The following is a 17590-nucleotide window of genomic DNA, read 5'->3' on the forward strand; positions in this document are numbered from 1 at the left end:
ACGCTTCATTCACTCTACAAGTCACAAGCCAATAGGAACACAGAACACACATTGAAAACAGTTTTCTCTCCATAGAGCCAGGGACTTTACATTTTCCTTCTCTCTCCCACACCGTGAGACAGCAGTTATCACTAAGCCTGTGCGAATATCAGTTTTTTAGTTCGAATCGAATTCGAATACGAATACCAAATTATTCTCGAATACGAATATTGAGTTTGAATAATTGGAATGAGAATTGAAATCCCATAAAACATGTTATATCGTTATATCACATCACATTACAATATGATAACAGGTACATATTTACTGATACAATGTATGTAGAATCAAAAAACTGACAGTACTTAAAATTTTAAGGTTCTCCAATTTTATAATTAGTTCGTATTAAAAAGAGTCTTGTCACATCACTACATATTAGCTAATTTAAATTTTTATGGAGAAACACAAGCTGCTCTACATTTTCGGGGAGTAGACTCTCTCTCTTCTACACGTCACAATGTTGCCAGCTGTTGAGAAAAGTCTCTCACTGCACACTTGTGTGGCAGGTATAGGCAAGTACTTTCTTGCTACCACAGCTATGTTTCGGAAACAAGTGCGCCCCTTCTCTGACCAGAAACTGAAAGGATTTTCATTCTTTGGGATTAAGGGTGCTGCCAGATATTCGTTTACTTCTCCTTGGATAGTTTCTTCGTAGCTTGCAAGAGTAGACTGAGCTGCTGTTGAAGGTTTCACGTAGGCCCACAGAGATGACTTCTTAATAGGCATTTCACTTGTAGCCTCACTTGTCTCAGTTATAGTTTCAGCTACTGTGTTCAGCTTACACAGCTTACATACCTCCCTGCACAAATTTTCAACCCATATTTTTTTTTAATTTTCATCCTTAATTAGTGAATCTTTGAACCGTGGATCTACCATCATAGAAAACACATTTACTTCACAATCTTGGTACACCATGTAACGTGATCGCAAGCTTTTAAGTAAGTTCTTGGCAAGAGTTTTTTTTTTTTTTTTGACGCGCGGGACAGGATAATTGCCTGAGCTGTCACTACGCGAGGAATTTGGGAAGGGTGGGAAGGGTATAAAGTGGGGGGGGGGGGGGGGGGGGGTGTTTGCCGCCTTCATCCGGTCGTTTACTGTGTATTATCCTATTGAAAAACATTGACGTAGCATGTTAGGCTTTTGGAGTCTTTTCTGTGAGTATGCAGCCAGATGTTTTCCACATGGTCTGTACAATTTTCTTTCTCTTCGCCATCACGTTCGGAATGAAATTACAGTGCCGACAAACCATGTTTCACCCTCTAATCTGAAAACTGTCACCTATAACGTCCCGGTTGTATGGATTTTACAGACACGTATTTATATTTATCAGTATGCTGACAGTTCAAATCTATTTTAAACGACCTGACGACATTCTTCTACATAAAATACGTTAGTTATCGCTCCGAATTACTGTGTTCAAACGGGCTTTACGTGGCCAGATGTAGTGATCCCGCTCAGCCTTTTTCGTAAATGACTGAATATTCGTTTTTTCGAAGTGTTAGTATTCGAAATCGAATCGAATACGAATAATAAACTATTCGTTTTGATATTCGAAAATTCGAATATTCGCACAGGCCTAGTTATCACAGATTTCCCACGACCCGTGGTGAATCCCAGCTTTTATCTCTGTTGGCGGGGAAGCACTGTTTCTTTCTCACTCACACTTACAGACCTCTCATGCCTCTCTTTCTTTTTTAGAAAAAAACCTGAAAAAGTAGGCCAAAATACGCAACTTATTTGTGAATAATTACATAAAAAATACTAATGATTTAAAACGTCTCTTAAACTCCAAAGTACATTCTTAAAACACATAGCACGTGCAAATAACATATATTAATAGCCATAACGTTTGATTATACTGTTTCATAACATATACACCACTCAAAAAACATTGACTTATTAATAATTATATATACAAAAAAGAAGTTTAAAAGAAAAATATTTAGCTAGGAGGGCAGGGGTTTGCAACGTTACAGATGTTGCAACTATACTCTATGACATGGCTTTTTTGTGGATTATGTGCTGAAACAAGGATATCACAAATTGTTTTTAATAACTTTTGTTTCCAATATTTTACATTTATTACTTTTGGCGTAATAAACAGTATTGTGTACTTGAATTTAAGCCGTACGTATGACACCCCGGACTCTATGCACATTGTTGTTCCAACGCTAACACAATTTCCAGACCCCTCTAAGGACTAAGGACTAAGGACATGACTGTTTACAACTTTATTATTATTATTTTATAAAATATAACACTTTCAGTGTGTTTCTAATTCAAAAACTGTGACTTTCCACACTAAATTACTTTTGTTGACAGTTTCAGTGGTGTTATGGTCATCTGGAAAACGTTATGTGGACTGGCTTCCAGCCAATCAGGAACCTGGATTATAAATTTTTGTAATTTTTAAATGAACTGAAAAAAAAAATATTAGGCTATCTAAAATGGTGTAGCAGTACTATGTGACATTGTATTAAGAAGACCATTGAATTTTGTGTGTGATAAGGTAAATTAACTGTTTACAACAATACCGAAGTGTCTTATAATTGGTCTTAAGTGAATTTGTATAAAATACAATGCAATTTTCATTGAGATATTCATGTTAGAAATGTGTCAGTACAGTAAAACCTCAGTATAAGAACAAAGTGTTGGTTATAGTGAGGTTTCTTTATAACGAGGTGAATTCAAACGTAACAAGTGATATTTACTACAAAAATAAATAGCTGTATAATTAATAGAGTTGATTTTGCGATGCTAAAGGCCGCTGCAGAGTCAGGTGTGTAAAATATATTCAAAATCTTCGCAAGTTTCTCAAATGGAGGAATACTTTACTTTACCTCAAGTGACGACTGTGCAAGCTGGCCTAATCTTTTGGGTAGGTCAATGTTTTGGCCTCCCTGATCAACAGCATACAGAATTATCAATTTCGTGATTATTAATGTTGCTTTCTGTTTTTTTTTTATCATTATCTGGAAATGAAAAATGCATCACTGAAAGTTAAGTCTTGTTACAAACTGTTACACATGGTTTGTAGTTTGTAAGTAAACAAAATCAATACATTAAACTAACCTCCAAAAAAAAAACGTTGTGTATCTTTGATTTTACCACAATTTGGAAACAACTCTTAAAACTACTGCGAATTTTAGTTAAGTAACACTTCCCAGAATTTTAATTGCATATCAGCATTCATTACCAATTGTGTATCTTCACAGGACGCAGATGTAAAGGTGTGTAAGCAGGATATATGAGATATTTTCTAGGCAATGTTCAGAACATTGATTAATCAAAGTGCATTTGTTTTGTTAACTAATGTTGGAACAATGTATTAAAACTTCACTAGCTTCAAAGTACATTTCAGTATGCCAATAGTTCTATGGTCGATGAATTGTAAGATTGTGACAATATGTATATTTTTTTGCTGAAATGTAAAATAATGTTAAGAACGCGAGGGACCAGAATATTATACCAGGTTAGGAGCTGGCTGGCGCCCTGTGCAGTCTCTGACGTCATGCGCCATCCACTGACATGGGACAGGCCACGCATTCCTGGCTGGATTACAAGGGTCGTCGCTACCCCCCTCCTCCTCCGCTCCCCGCACGGCGCCCTGCCTCGGCATTCTGCGGGCCATCGCGCGACATGACTGGCCCGAGCAGCGCTCGTCACTTCTAGAAGGGCATCCGGGTTTTATATAAGCCTGGACGCCGGTCTCCGCGACAGTGGCTCGGCGAAGGGAAGTGCGACAGCGGAAACGGAGTTGCTGGGCGATTTGGAGTGAGCTCCTTGGCGAGGAGAGTTTTGAGTGGTGAGAGTGCCGCGGGTACTACGAGAGTCCCGAGCGAAGCGTCGAGTGGAACCTCGGCGAAGGGAAGTGCGATGGCGACGACATAGTGGGACGAGAGTTCGGAAGCGGAGGTCCATGAGAAGTGCTGCGGAGTGAGTTGCGCGAGGAGTGCGATCCAGCGAGGTGTGCGGTGTGTAAGGACTTGAGATACTGAGTGCAAGTAATTGATTAGTAGGCATTTTAAGAAAGATTATTTATTAGTATTGTAAAAATTAGCAGTTAATAAAACTGTACAATAAAAAAAATAATTGGGCTTGCCCTATAGGAACCCAGTTCTTCCCACTACGAATATTTTAAAAATTGTAACAATTTTTACAAAGCAAATAGAAAAACATATGACCATTCCACAGAAACATTTCAAACATTTTTCATTTCTCCTTAGCTGTAGCGAGTGTTTTTGGTGGAATGTGAAAAAAATACTTTTTATTTAGAGGTACAAGTACATAAGGGTATATAGCATTTTGGCAGGGCCTAACAGCTGCTTCATTATTACAAGAATTTCGTTATAAAGGAATTCATTGTATGAGGTTTTACTGTACATTTTTCTGCTGAATTATTCCTCACACATAGACTTAATACCATTTTGATAAACAGATTTACGTGTTATATGTTTCATTGAAGGATAAAAACACATATTTTACATGATAATAACAAACTGGCATAATTATCACACACACAGTAAGTTAGATAAATAACGCTAAATTGGCACAATTTGCAATTAGTTTGATTCTCACAGTCTGTGGTCCGGATTGTACATTTATTTTTGCCTTCCACAGAGTTAAGCTAGCTGCAGCAAACCCCATATTTAAATACATTGATAAATACATAATAAGAATAAGGTTTTTGAACTTAGAATACTGAAAGAACTTTTTTGTTTCTCTATGGGTGTCCAACTTATCTCCTATATTTTATTCAAGCAAACTGTAGTTAAGTCATAAAAGGTTCTTATGGTTTTGATTTTGTGTACTAATATTTTATTATAAAAATATTACATTTGAGGATTATTTGACAAACCAGTTTAAGAGAGTGAGTAAAATTAATGGTATTAATATTTATTGCTACACAAACTGTGGATGTCACTGTATGTTGAAAGCACTATATAAAACTGTTTTCCTATATTTATGTTTACAATTTTTTTTTCTTGTAATAAGCATATTGTTTCTCTGGATACATATTACATTTGCTCTTTATAGCACACACCATTCTTCTTATTTGTGTTGTATTGTTTATACTGTGAGTAAGCATAGCTCTCTCGACAATAATAAATCAAGTAAGCAAGTATATGAGAAAAGAGTAGAATTAACAGTACAATTATTACAATGCAAGATGTTGGTAACATAGAATGAATACCATGTTTTATGGCATGATCGTCGTATATTTTATGCTAAAATCAAGTTTGAAAAGAAGGGGTGCGATTTTTATTTTAAAAAAGCATTTTTTGCTATGTGAAGTTACACAAAAAAAAACCCTGTTCATGAAAAGTACGTTTATTTAAAAAGTAGAGTATGCAAAAGCATACGAAAATATTTAAATTAATATGTCATGCAAAAAAAAAAAAACATTTTGTTCGCCTTCAAATAGAAAAACAAAAACCATGACCCGAACGTAAGTTGGAACTAACGCATAACTATTACCGTAGTACACGTCACGAAAGAGTGCGGGCTATCAAATGTTGTTAACTCAGCACTTGACTTGCTTTGCATGCATGCAATTGGCGAGCTCTCAATATCGATATTCAACTACGTGCTGGCGCTCTATACGGTAATCAACATAACCAATCATGAATGTTGCTAACTAAATACTGGCTACATTTTTGACGTGACATCGTCTAATAAATTGATGAACGCTTGCTGCACGCATGAAAAAGTGTCCCATTACGCACATTGTCCCATTTCGCTGTGTCCCGTTACGCTAATTTTTTATTGCTCTGCTAACCTGAACCTCCTAACGTTGCGACTGAGTTTGTGGCGTAATTCTGTTTTCATGCATTTCAATGTAACATTTTCATTGCTCTTTGCTAACCCGTTCCTCCTAGCATTGCTGCAGTCCGTGGTGCAAATATATTATTTTTGACTGCTTTTGATGTTGGGTAAGCCATTTTCCTTCACATCATCCTTGAAACACCCCCATTTGTTTCCTACTTTTCCTATCATCGTCCTATCCTTAACAGAATAACACAGATTGGAAGAAGTTTAAATAGCAAACATGTATAAAATTTATAGTTAAAATAATCTCTTCGTTAAAGTAATAAACATATTTGAATTAATGAGTGCAAATAAAAGTAAATTTATCAATTAAATGTAGATTTCATTTCACTCCTTCTTTGTATCCATACAAAATAGTGATAATTCAATAAAAATTATTCAATCTTATACCATAAAAGTATGCAATTATTTCATCAACGTTTTGTTATGTCGTCACGTTAAACTATCGTCCATAAACCGACTTTACAGACAACCAGTTTTTTATAAGCAGTACACAGCGGTGAAAAAGACTAACAGATAAAGGTAATAATGTTTGAAATCGTCTTTAAAAGAAAATTTACACATCAGACAACTTTGTATATCTGGTAATTAAATAAGTAAGCAGTAATATCTTAATGAATATTAGATTTCAACTTGAAAATACATTGTTATATACTGGAAACTACCTACACAAAGAATTCTGAATTTAACAGCGGAACCAAAAACTTTATGCAATGTTTATGCTAGAATGTTTTTTTTCCAAATTTTGACTTCCCTAAATAATGGTGCGACGATTATGTGATAAAACATGGTACGTATGTTGTTTACTTTTTCAGCATATAAACATATCGCTATGCAAGGTAACATATGTATAAAGAATACATGAAACCAAAACCAAAGATTTAAAATGTCTGTTCCGGGTCAGGTATCTTAAAGATATTGAAACCAGAACTGAAGCATCTGGGACCTGCACAGGCTAGATTTTATACAAAAAGCTTATTCTTGTAGTGTGAGAAAAGATTTATATGGAATCAAGGAATTTGTAAATAAATATCTAATCCTTGGATATTTTGATTTGAACTAGTTAATTATTCTTTCCTGAGTAAGTGCATAGTGCTTTTCAAGTGCAGTTAATGGTAGATTATAAACTAGTAAGTGTGTAACTTGTGTGGCATTCAGTTACATGTTAGTAAAGCATAATGGTGACATTTATTTATTTATTTATTTATTTATTTATTTATCAATTTGTTACATGCCTACTGACGGCATAAGGCCATGGGTGGTAGGCACGATAAACATAAAAAAATACATAGACAAAACAAATACATGAAATAAAATGAATAACATTGAGGACATTGGGTGCTTAATTAGTCCCTTCTACAGTAAACTCCCCCAAGAAAAAATTGCTACCAGTTACTCTACATCAAATAATTCTGTCAGCACTGACAAGACTGTCATCCCCATGAAGCCCTTATCAGCTGGTATCACTGCAACTAACCTGTCTCCGGTGCCAGGAGGAGCACCGTAATTGGTTTTTGTGTATCATATTTCAAAGGAATTGGAAATTTTTTATCAAAACGTCTGTGGTCTAAGAACTAAATCAAAAGAATTCTATGAAAACATTATTATCTCTAATTATGATTTTATCTGTCTAACTGAAACCTGGTTCAACGATCTTAGCATTAATTCCCACTAAGGTAAGTGCACCGGTACTCGTCACTGCTCCAATGGTCGTCACTAGCAACTTCAAATGTAAATAATAGAGAAGTAGCTCAATATATCGCCAACTTAAATATTGACAAAAATTTGGTCGACGTTCTAGCTGAAATTACCACAATAGTTTTCGGAACAAACACTATTTTCAATCAAAAAAAGTCCGTGCATCAAAAGTTCGTAGAGCAGTGAAGATAAATAGGGGAATTCCTATACTAAAATACTAAGGACGTTAGTGCACATTTTTACTTCTAATTCTGTAATTTTTCATGTTTATTCGTGATGTTTTGTGCTGAATGTGTTAGTTAAATGTTCTTGAAGAGGTGAAAGTGTTTATTTAAAAAAATTTGTTTTCTTTGTATGATTTAGTTAGGGTGACGAAAACTGGATCAATAAAAACCTTGTATTGCTAGTGTTCGTCATACCTGACGAGCACTGGTACATTTAATATTTTATTTAAAGTTGTGCTAAGTTACACCCTAAAGTTCTTAAATAATATTGGTTCTTTGTTGTTAATAGACAAAGTACGTTATTATGATCAGATCCAGTAGTCGTCACCTATGACGACTTCCGATGCATGTGTATGACGACTTCTGGGTCGGAAATTACTTTACTTTATTGATTGCAAAAATTGTGTAGGCATTGTTGTTTACATTAATTTAGGGGTCATTCGATATATATTTTGACATTAATAAGTAAACTAAACATTGTAATGTGTCTCGTTCTTTAATTACAGGGCAAAATGCCAAAACGGAAAATACTGTTGTATGAAGAGTCAGCCATGGAAGCTGCTCTTAAAGATGTAGCGAATGGTATGAGTATAAAATGAGCAGCGGAAAAAAATAGTGTGCCAAGGAACACATTGTCCGATAAACACAAAGGCAAATCGCCCTTGGGTAGGAAGATGGGCGGGCCCTGATTCATTTTTATATTTTACTTGTGATACCGCATAACATGCTATGTTATGTTGCAGCAACAAATTGAGTCGTATTGCGTACGCGTACAGTATGACGTTGCGTAAATAATAATAAATAGAATATAAACAATTAACAATATTTGATAATTAAACAGTTTTTGTTAACCAAGAAACAATTAAATCTCATTAGAGCGGCTTTATTATATCTCTTTTAAGATAAGAACCAAAAAAACGTGAAAATACGCGATAGTGAAAAAAAAACATACATATTTCTAATTTGTAAAAAAATACTTTGTTACGTTGTTTCTGTTCCAATCTCAAACTTTGTCTACACACATAATACCTTTAATAAACAGTAAAAAAACTTAGACGAGGAATTTCCAAATTATACTTTATTAATAAACAAACATTGTTCTTTGTATCGTAAATTCATTGAATATGCGCGCGCATGCGTAAAATATACGAGAAATGCGAGTAACAAAATGCAGCCGTGTGTAACGTTTCGTTACTCGTTACTAGACGGCACACCCGTTACTCAGTAACGAATACATTCGGTTTGCTACAGCTCTATGTGCTGTCCCTCTTTGTTCCGTGAGTGCTGTAAGTAAATTCAAAATTTAATGAGGATTATTCATTATATTACTGAACGATCTTTATGAAATGCCATTTTGATGTTTAAAATATAGTACCAAATAAAATTTGAAGCCCAAATAGTACCGTACAATACTATCATTCTGGATCCATGAATTAAAACTAATGCAGCCGAAATCGCACATGACGACTACTGGCACAAACATGTGACGAACACTGGCAAACACGAAAATTTGCATGACGACTACTGGCTCGAAATCACACTTTTTTCAAAATTATGAATCTACAAAAATAATTTGTGTTTATCGAAGAGTGTTGGATAGCATTGTAGAGTAAAGTTTGAGGTTAAAAACAAACATGTAGGGGCAGTAATACACCTACAAGGTTATGTACACAATTTTTTTTTTATAAAACTCTTCTTAGCATGACGACTACTGGTACAGCTACCTTACTTCACGGATCAATACTCAATCTACAGAAATGATAGAGACGCCTTGCTGACTTCTAAAGATCATGGTGGCGGTGTTTTGATAGCAGTCAATAAGTTTAAATTCACTTATATTCAGCCTATTTTTAACCTGGACTACGCCGGAATTGAATCTGTTTGGTTAAAAGTTAAAATGACTCAGAATAAATCCTTTATAATTGGCAATATATATTTACCACCCCAAACATCTCCAAATATTTATTCATCTTATTTTGAGACATTAGAAGATAAACTGGCTGCTTATCAAGATGAGTTAGTGCTACTTGGTGATTTTAATGTCCCAGGTGTTGATTGGACCAATAATCTAACTACCAACATCGTGCACACGCACATCAAGACTAAAGCACAATATCTTATAAACTTTATATCTAGTCTTGGTCTATCTCAGTATAACACAATCCTATCAACCAAAAACCTCTTAGATCTTTGTTTTACAAACATCTCACAATGTTCAGTATCTCATGCGGATGAAGCACTCGTCACTGAAGACCCATATCATCCTGCCTTAATTATAAAAATAATATCTGACAGCATTCCTTATGTGTTCAGTTCTACTAGAGTCTCTAGGTCCTATATAAATGGTGACTATCTTGGTATTTACAATGCTGTTAAAAACTATGATTGGTCAAATTTCTATGAATCTACTGATGTTAACTATCTTGTTGATCAATTAACTACTTGTATATGTCACAATATTAATGAATTCATCCCCGTGTTCATTAGCAAACCATCTAAATACCCTGTTTGGTTTTCAAAAGACTTAATTCAAGCTTTAAAATCCAAGAAACATTTTTACAAACTTTACATAAGAAACAAAAATATGTACTATTATACTAAATTTTCATTCTTTCGAAAACGAACCAAATATATTATCAAGCGTGATAAAATAAATTGGACCAGAACCACTAATAATAATATCAAGAACAACCCTAAAAAGTTTTGGTGCTATGTCAAATTAATAAAAAATGGTTATCATGAACAGCATTCGTTAAAAGTTAATGATGTCGTATCTAGTGATCCAGCGGTGTTGACTAATGTATTTGCTGAATACTTTTCAAGTGTTTATGTGTCCTCTAATGTCAATTACCAAGTTCCTACCTTAAATTCATTCCTTGATACAATATCTGTTCCCTCTGTTTCTGACAGCCTTGTGCTTTGGGGCATAAGGGCTCTAAAATCCTCAATGTCTACAGGACCCGACGGGATTCCTAATTTTATTCTGAAAGGCTGTTCACATTTATTAGTACCCCTATTAAAACATTTATTTAATACTAGTTTAAGAACCCAAGTTTTTCCTAATAAATGGGAAATTGCAAAAGTCATTCCAATTCATAAAAACGGAAGCAAATTAAATGTGGTTAACTATAGACCAATATCACTATTAAATGGTCTCTCTAAAATTTTTGAAAAAATAGTTTTTAAAATCACTAATTTCCAACTAAAAAATCGTTTATCTAGTAATCAACATGGCTTTAGATCACGAATGACCACAGCCACCATTCTAATTACTTTCCTTAATCCTATTTTTAATGAAGTCATTAGCAGGGGTCAGGTAGATGCCTGCTACTTTGATCTTGCTAAAATTTCGATACTGTAAACCATTCATTACTAATAGGCAAGTTACATAATTTCGGTCTTAGTGACAATTATGTTAATTGGTTTTCTAGGTACCTTAAAATTCGAACTTTTTTTGTATCTATCAACAACTCCAATTCTTCAAATTTTATAGCTAGTTCTGGAGTTCCTCTAGGTGGTACCTTGTCTCTTTTACTTTTTAACATATTTATTGAAGACATTACTCCAATTCTGAATCATTCTTCTGGCACTCTATTCGCAGATGATCTAAAGATAAGTAGAAAAATTGTCTCTTTTAATGACTGTTTATTATTAAAAACTGACATTATTGAAATTAATAACTGGTGTAAAGCAAATCTTGTGACCCTCAACAAAAGCAAAACAAAAATAATATCCTTTACTAGAAAATACCTTCCTATCAACACCTTAATTCAGAAATCCTCTTCTCTCAAAGATTTAGGTATCATTCTAGATTCTAAATTGTTCTTTCACCAACATGTTGAACATTTAATTTCTAGTTCTCGAACAACATTAGCTTTAATTAAATATGTCGCATGTTATGCTACAAAAACTGATTCTATCCTCTCTATTTAGCATTAATTAGGTCAAAACTAGAATATTGCTCAGTAATTTGGAACAACATCAATATGTGTGATAATATGAAAATCGAAAACATACAGAATAAATTAATAAATATTATTAATCAAAAACATCTTCCTCTACCCAATCTGATATCTCTCTCAAGTCGAAGAGAATTACTTGACTCTATTTTTATTAAAAACTGTTATACTAACAAATTGAACTGTAAATATATACTTTACAACACCGGTTTAAGAGTACAGTAGAGCACCCCTCAACCGGAATCATTGGGGGGGAGGTCTATTCCGGTTATGGGAAAATTCCGGGTAAGGGGAGTTGCGGTAGGGCCGGCCTCCAGGCCGGTTGAATGACCTTCATTCAAGCAAGCTGGCAGGCACGTGTTTCTTATCTCTGTGGGTGGGTGTGTGCGTGAGCAAAGAGGAGGAAGAAGAGGGTTCGGGGGAGGTATTAGGACTACAGCTGCAGTGTTGTGTTACTTCTGTGTTGACGTGCTAGTGATTCACACTTCCTGGAGAGTATAGTCACTGCCACGCACAGTTTACATTTCACATACACAAGAATAACACTTCAAGCATCTCGTTTAAAAACACAGAGATAGAGAAATACAGGTAAATGTAGATGTAAATGTATAAATATTTACATAATACATATTTGTACACTAAATTATTGTCTACAAACTGAAAGCAGCACACGCTGGAAGTAAATGTTACTGGCTATCACGGGTGTCAGCGTGTGTAGTGGGAGTCATCGGTGTACATACTCTCGGGCCGGCCGGAATTTTCCGTTTACTTGACATAGTGAAACAATAAAATTACTTATAGCATATAAACATCTTTATAGTAATTCACGTCCGATGCGAAAACTAGCGGTGTTTTTACGCAATGCGCGGGAAAGACTGGCTATAATTAGCTCTCTGACAGACGTGCGCGCGCGCGCGCGCCTACAAGACATGTACAGTAAGGCAAAAGCAAAAACACCTTGTTCCAGTGCGGAAATATTTTGGAGATGTTTTGTAATGTTTTAATTTTTGTTGGAAAATTAGTGCCGGATATCGGGAGTTCCGTTTGTGCGAATTACGGTTGAAGGGTGCTTTTCTGTACCTCCTTTTAATAGTCATTTAACTTCCACTTTATGTACAGTTAACAGAAATAATGATCTTATCTTTAGGCTAATAACCAACTTTAATAAATTTGATAAAGACTTTAATTATTTTCCTTAGTTCTTAATGATCATGTGTATTTTAGTTCTGTGTTGTCTAAATTGTAACATTTGAATTTTGTTTTATTGTCTTTGTTATGTGTGTTTTGTTTTTATATTGTATTATATTGTATTGTTTTGTGTTTTTCATTTATGTTTATTATTGTGAGTGTATTTGTGTCTAATTGTGTGCCTACCATTAAAGGCTTTGTCCTGTTAGTTGGCACGTTACAATTACAAATAAATAAATAAAATAATAACACATACACAAGACAACACAGCAGGTAACTAACAGATAAACAAGAACAAGTTTCATAATTATATAAACACAGTAATGATAATCAAGAACCTGTTTATAAAAAAAAAATTAAATATGGTAGCATCATTAACCTTAAACATATTAAATTTAAATTAAGAAAAGAAAAATTGTTTTATGTTTAAATTATTTTTTGATAGAGAGACATAGCAACCATGTTTATTAAAATTTGATATAATTCTGTATAATATATCATTTGATTTGCCTAAGGAGCATAGTAAAGGTGTCTGTCGACTGTTATAGGTGGGTACTTTAATCCCAGTATTATCTAGAATATAATTGCATTTTGTTTTATTAGTATATCAGTTATAGATAAAAAGGGCATCTAATAGCTCTCTTCTTAGAGCTAAAGATCTAAGAGAGGATAGACTATTAGAATTGTTGGTAATGTTGGTCTTTTGATTAATGATATTGATTAATTTATTTTGTAATTTATCTAGTTTGTCACTATCTGTTTTTGTGATATTGTTCCAGACCACAGAGGCATACTCAATCTTGGATCTCACTAAAGCTAAATATAAACTAACAATAGAATCTAAATTAGTGGCATTGAAAGTAATATATTTAGTCAACGCTAACAATCTATTACATTGCGATCTTAGAGATTCAATATGGTTATGAAAGAACAATTTATTATCAAGTAAGACACCTAAATCTCTAACACAAACTGACTTCAAGATAACATTATTAGCAAGTTTATAATCAGAAGCAATGATATGATGTTTTCTGGAGAAGGTTATAGATGTAGTTTTCTCATAATTAAGGTCAACAAGTTTTCTTTTACACCATTCGAAAGCTGATGAGATGTCATTTTGAAGAAGTTTACAGTCTAGATGAAGAGAAATTTTTCAGTAAATCTTAAGATCATCAGTAAAAAGTAGGCAATTAGAGAATTGTAATACTTTGGTAATTTTGTCTATAAAAATTTTAAAGAGAAGAGGGGATAATGTTCCACCCTGGGGTACACCAGAACTAACTATATGTAGATCAGATTTAATATTATTAATTGAAACATAAAAGATTCTATCTAATAAATAGCTATTGAACCACTTTAGATACTTATCACTTAATCCTATATTTGATAAATTTGTTAGTATAATACAGCTGTTAACCGTGTCAAAAGCCTTGGCTAAGTCAAAGTAACATGCGTCAACTTAACCCTGCGTTATTACTTCTGAATAAATTGGGTTAACAAAACTAATTAAATTAGTAGTAGTGGATTTCCCATTTTTAAACCCATGTTGACAGTCTGAGAGTATATTTTTAAGATTGAATTCAAGATCCTTACATATAATTTTGTCAAATACTTTAGCAAATCCATTTAAAAGTGATATCGGTCTGTAGTTTGCAACATTAAGTTTACTCTTTTTCTTATGTACAGGTATTACCTTTGCAATTTTTCACTTTTTGGGGTAAATTCCACTATTTATACTAGTATTGAAAATAAAGTTAAGTATAGGGGCCAGAATAACAGCACATCCTTTTATAATAAAATTTGGAATACCATCAGGCCCAGTTGACATAGTGGATTTCAATGATTTAATTCCCCAAAGTACAAGGCTCTCAGTTATGGTAGTCATAGGAATAGAGTACTTAATGTTTTCAGAAATTGAGTAGTTTCAATTATTTGTAGGAGTTACATAAATACTAGAAAAATTATGTGCCAAACTGTTAGCAATAAGTACTGGGTCATTGGTAACGTTATCATTGATTTTGAGAGATAATTTCTGTCTGTATCCTTCTTTCATGATTTTTACATAGTGCAAAAAAATTTTTAAAATTTTTTTTAACTTTATTGTTAAGATTTTGTAGCCAAAAATTTTTGTCACAAGAAATGAGACTTTTGGCCTCTCTGCGATATTGAGAAAATAAATCATAATAATAGGGGTTCATATTTCTTTTATATAACTTATTGAAATGTTTTTTGGATTTTAATGTTTCTATAAGTTGTTTGGAATACCAAATACCGTGCTTAAAGGTTGTCAAATGTGTGTACATGTACAGGTACAAACAAACACCAGTCAGCTGTTACGTGTCTGCAGTTTAATAACATGTTCGTCATTACGTCATCGGACGATGGCACCGTTAAGCTGTGGGATGTCCGGACTGGTAAGCAATCTAAAAGAAAATAATATTTATTGGCTTTTCAGCACTATCCCTGGGAAGGAGAGATAAGCTAATTTTGATTATCTGTAATCAGCTGATATTATAGGTTTTATTGAATGTTGAGCTGCACAATGCATCACCAATTTCTATCAAATCATAAAGCAACTTTGATCACAGTCACAGGGATTGTTTGTTCTTACCTATGGTCCTTAAAATTATATAAGCTATGCTAAAGTTGTCTGTATGCATCATTGTTTCAGTAATTGCTTTTCGTGTATTTTTCATTCAGGAAATTTGACAACATCATCAAATATATTGTTGAAACTGCAACATGATGTGGCCGCAAATGTGCAACATACTTATAATGTTTTCACTTCCATTCTATTCAGCCAGATTAAGCCATTGTGCTCAGTGCTACCTTGTAAAGGTTCTAAGGCTGAAAGTTGTGAAGAGAGGGAAAAGGATTACGGACAGTTTAGTGATAGTAAATAAGTAAGCTTAAATGTCAATTGCCCATTAGTCAAGGATATTGTGAGTTGTGTATCCTTTTGTTCTCAAACTACCAAAAATGCTTCTTGCACAGGTCTAATTTTAATACAACTGCAGTATTTTTGGATGCCTTAATCTAAGTAAAGACAGTTAAGAATAAATCATAATCTGAACTTGATTTAGTGTAAAAAAATTCATATTATTGAGAGTTAGTTGTTAGTTTTTGTCGGCTCTCTGGAGAAAAAATAATGCAGGTTCTTACCGGGAATATGTTGTCGCAGGGGAATTCATTCGTAACCTGGTGGCCCTCGACAGCGGAGGTAGTGGCGGCGTAGTGTGGCGTATACGGGCCAACGAAACGAAGCTTGTCTGCGCGGTGGGCAGTCGCAACGGCACGGAGGAGACCAAACTGCTAGTGCTGGACTTCGATGTGGAGTTGAAGTATTGACAAGCGGTGTTCGCAAAATACCAGCTTTGTGCCAGGCAGTTTACTGATTCCTTCGTCTCTGTGCTCGCATCAACGGGCAGGCAGATATGATATGCGTGTGGAGTGAATTGTGCCAGCGACATGGGTTGAATGTGTGTGTGGTTCTGTTTGTTTTGTTTTCTCGTGTTCGAGTGCTTATCTTCTATGGCAGTCAGCTTGAGTAAACTGAAACTACATTCCTGAAGATACATTACGGCAGCAAGTGGTTTTAGAACTGCACCACAGTGTAAAACACTTCCAGGTTGCTACTCATTCATTTAGTCCTGTAACATGCTGGCTCCCAGATTGCAGGCTGACCATCACGTGTTTCAAAGAATTTGCAAGAAGTACCATTTTTGACAAGTTGTTCCTAATCCTGAAAATTAGAAATGGTGACTGTTTAGGGAGACTTTTTTTATTGTAAGTGAATGTTAATTTTGAATCTTTAGAATTACTTCAACTATGTTAACGAAAATCTGAGTTCTCAGCTCGTTCAGTCATACAGCGAAACTGTCACACTGTAAAGTTTTTTATTATTTGTTTCTAGTTTTTCTATCGGAGCCATTTACAAGTGCTGTTGCCTTGGTTTTTGTGTTGACAAACACTAAGCCAAAGAACTATGGCTTTGCCTTTCTACCAAACATTTGTATTGGGTGGTTATTCAGAAACATGAAGTTTCCATTGTATTTTGCATAACTAATGTTGGCATATAGTAATGATAATTTTGTCAATTTAATATGCTTCTGTACAGTATATTCTTTGCAGATTCGTATAATATATTTTGTCTACTTAACTACAAATGTTTTACATCTTGTTATTCAAGTTTGATACCGAATGTAATTGACTAATGAAGTTATTTTTCTCGTGTTAATTGAATTGTGGTTTTTGTTTTTGAAACTGGACCTTATGTGAATAATTTTAACAGTGTGTAAATATATTTTTTTTTTTAGTTTGTTATTTATATATGTTGCGTCTCTCTTACATGTGTTGTTTTCGCAGGTAAATAAAAGTTGTTTTGTGAAATTTTGTTCATGATTCAATTTTTTTTGTTACAGTTAGTATTCAAAAGTTTGGGTGGAATAATGAAAATCTGCAAAACTTGACGTAAACTATAAAATTACATATATACAGTGAAACCACATTAATACAAACCTGAGAGGACAGAAATTTACCCACTTTGTAATAACGAGGTTTGTAATAACTATACTTTCCCATGTTGAACACATATAATTTGTACATAATTTCAAAACAAAAGAAAAATATGTGCATTCTTATAGCAAACCAATC

General features: G+C 34.1%; 1 protein-coding gene across 5 annotated transcripts in view; it reads left to right on the forward strand.

Moving 5' to 3' along the window:
• The window catches only part of LOC134527244 (F-box/WD repeat-containing protein 7-like), a 280392-nt gene extending 263066 nt beyond the window's left edge, over positions 1–17326 (forward strand). For all 5 annotated transcript variants that reach the window (XM_063359747.1, XM_063359745.1, XM_063359748.1 and 2 more), the window contains 2 exons: positions 15247–15351; positions 16119–17326. In XM_063359747.1, coding sequence (XP_063215817.1) covers positions 15247–15351; positions 16119–16285 — 272 coding nt within the window. In that variant the 3' untranslated portion in view covers positions 16286–17326. The remainder of the gene's footprint in view (positions 1–15246; positions 15352–16118) is intronic.
• The last annotated feature ends 264 nt before the right edge of the window (positions 17327–17590 follow it).

The sequence above is a fragment of the Bacillus rossius genome, chromosome 1 (assembly GCF_032445375.1).
Source record: "Bacillus rossius redtenbacheri isolate Brsri chromosome 1, Brsri_v3, whole genome shotgun sequence".
Taxonomy (NCBI): Eukaryota; Metazoa; Arthropoda; class Insecta; order Phasmatodea; family Bacillidae; genus Bacillus; species Bacillus rossius.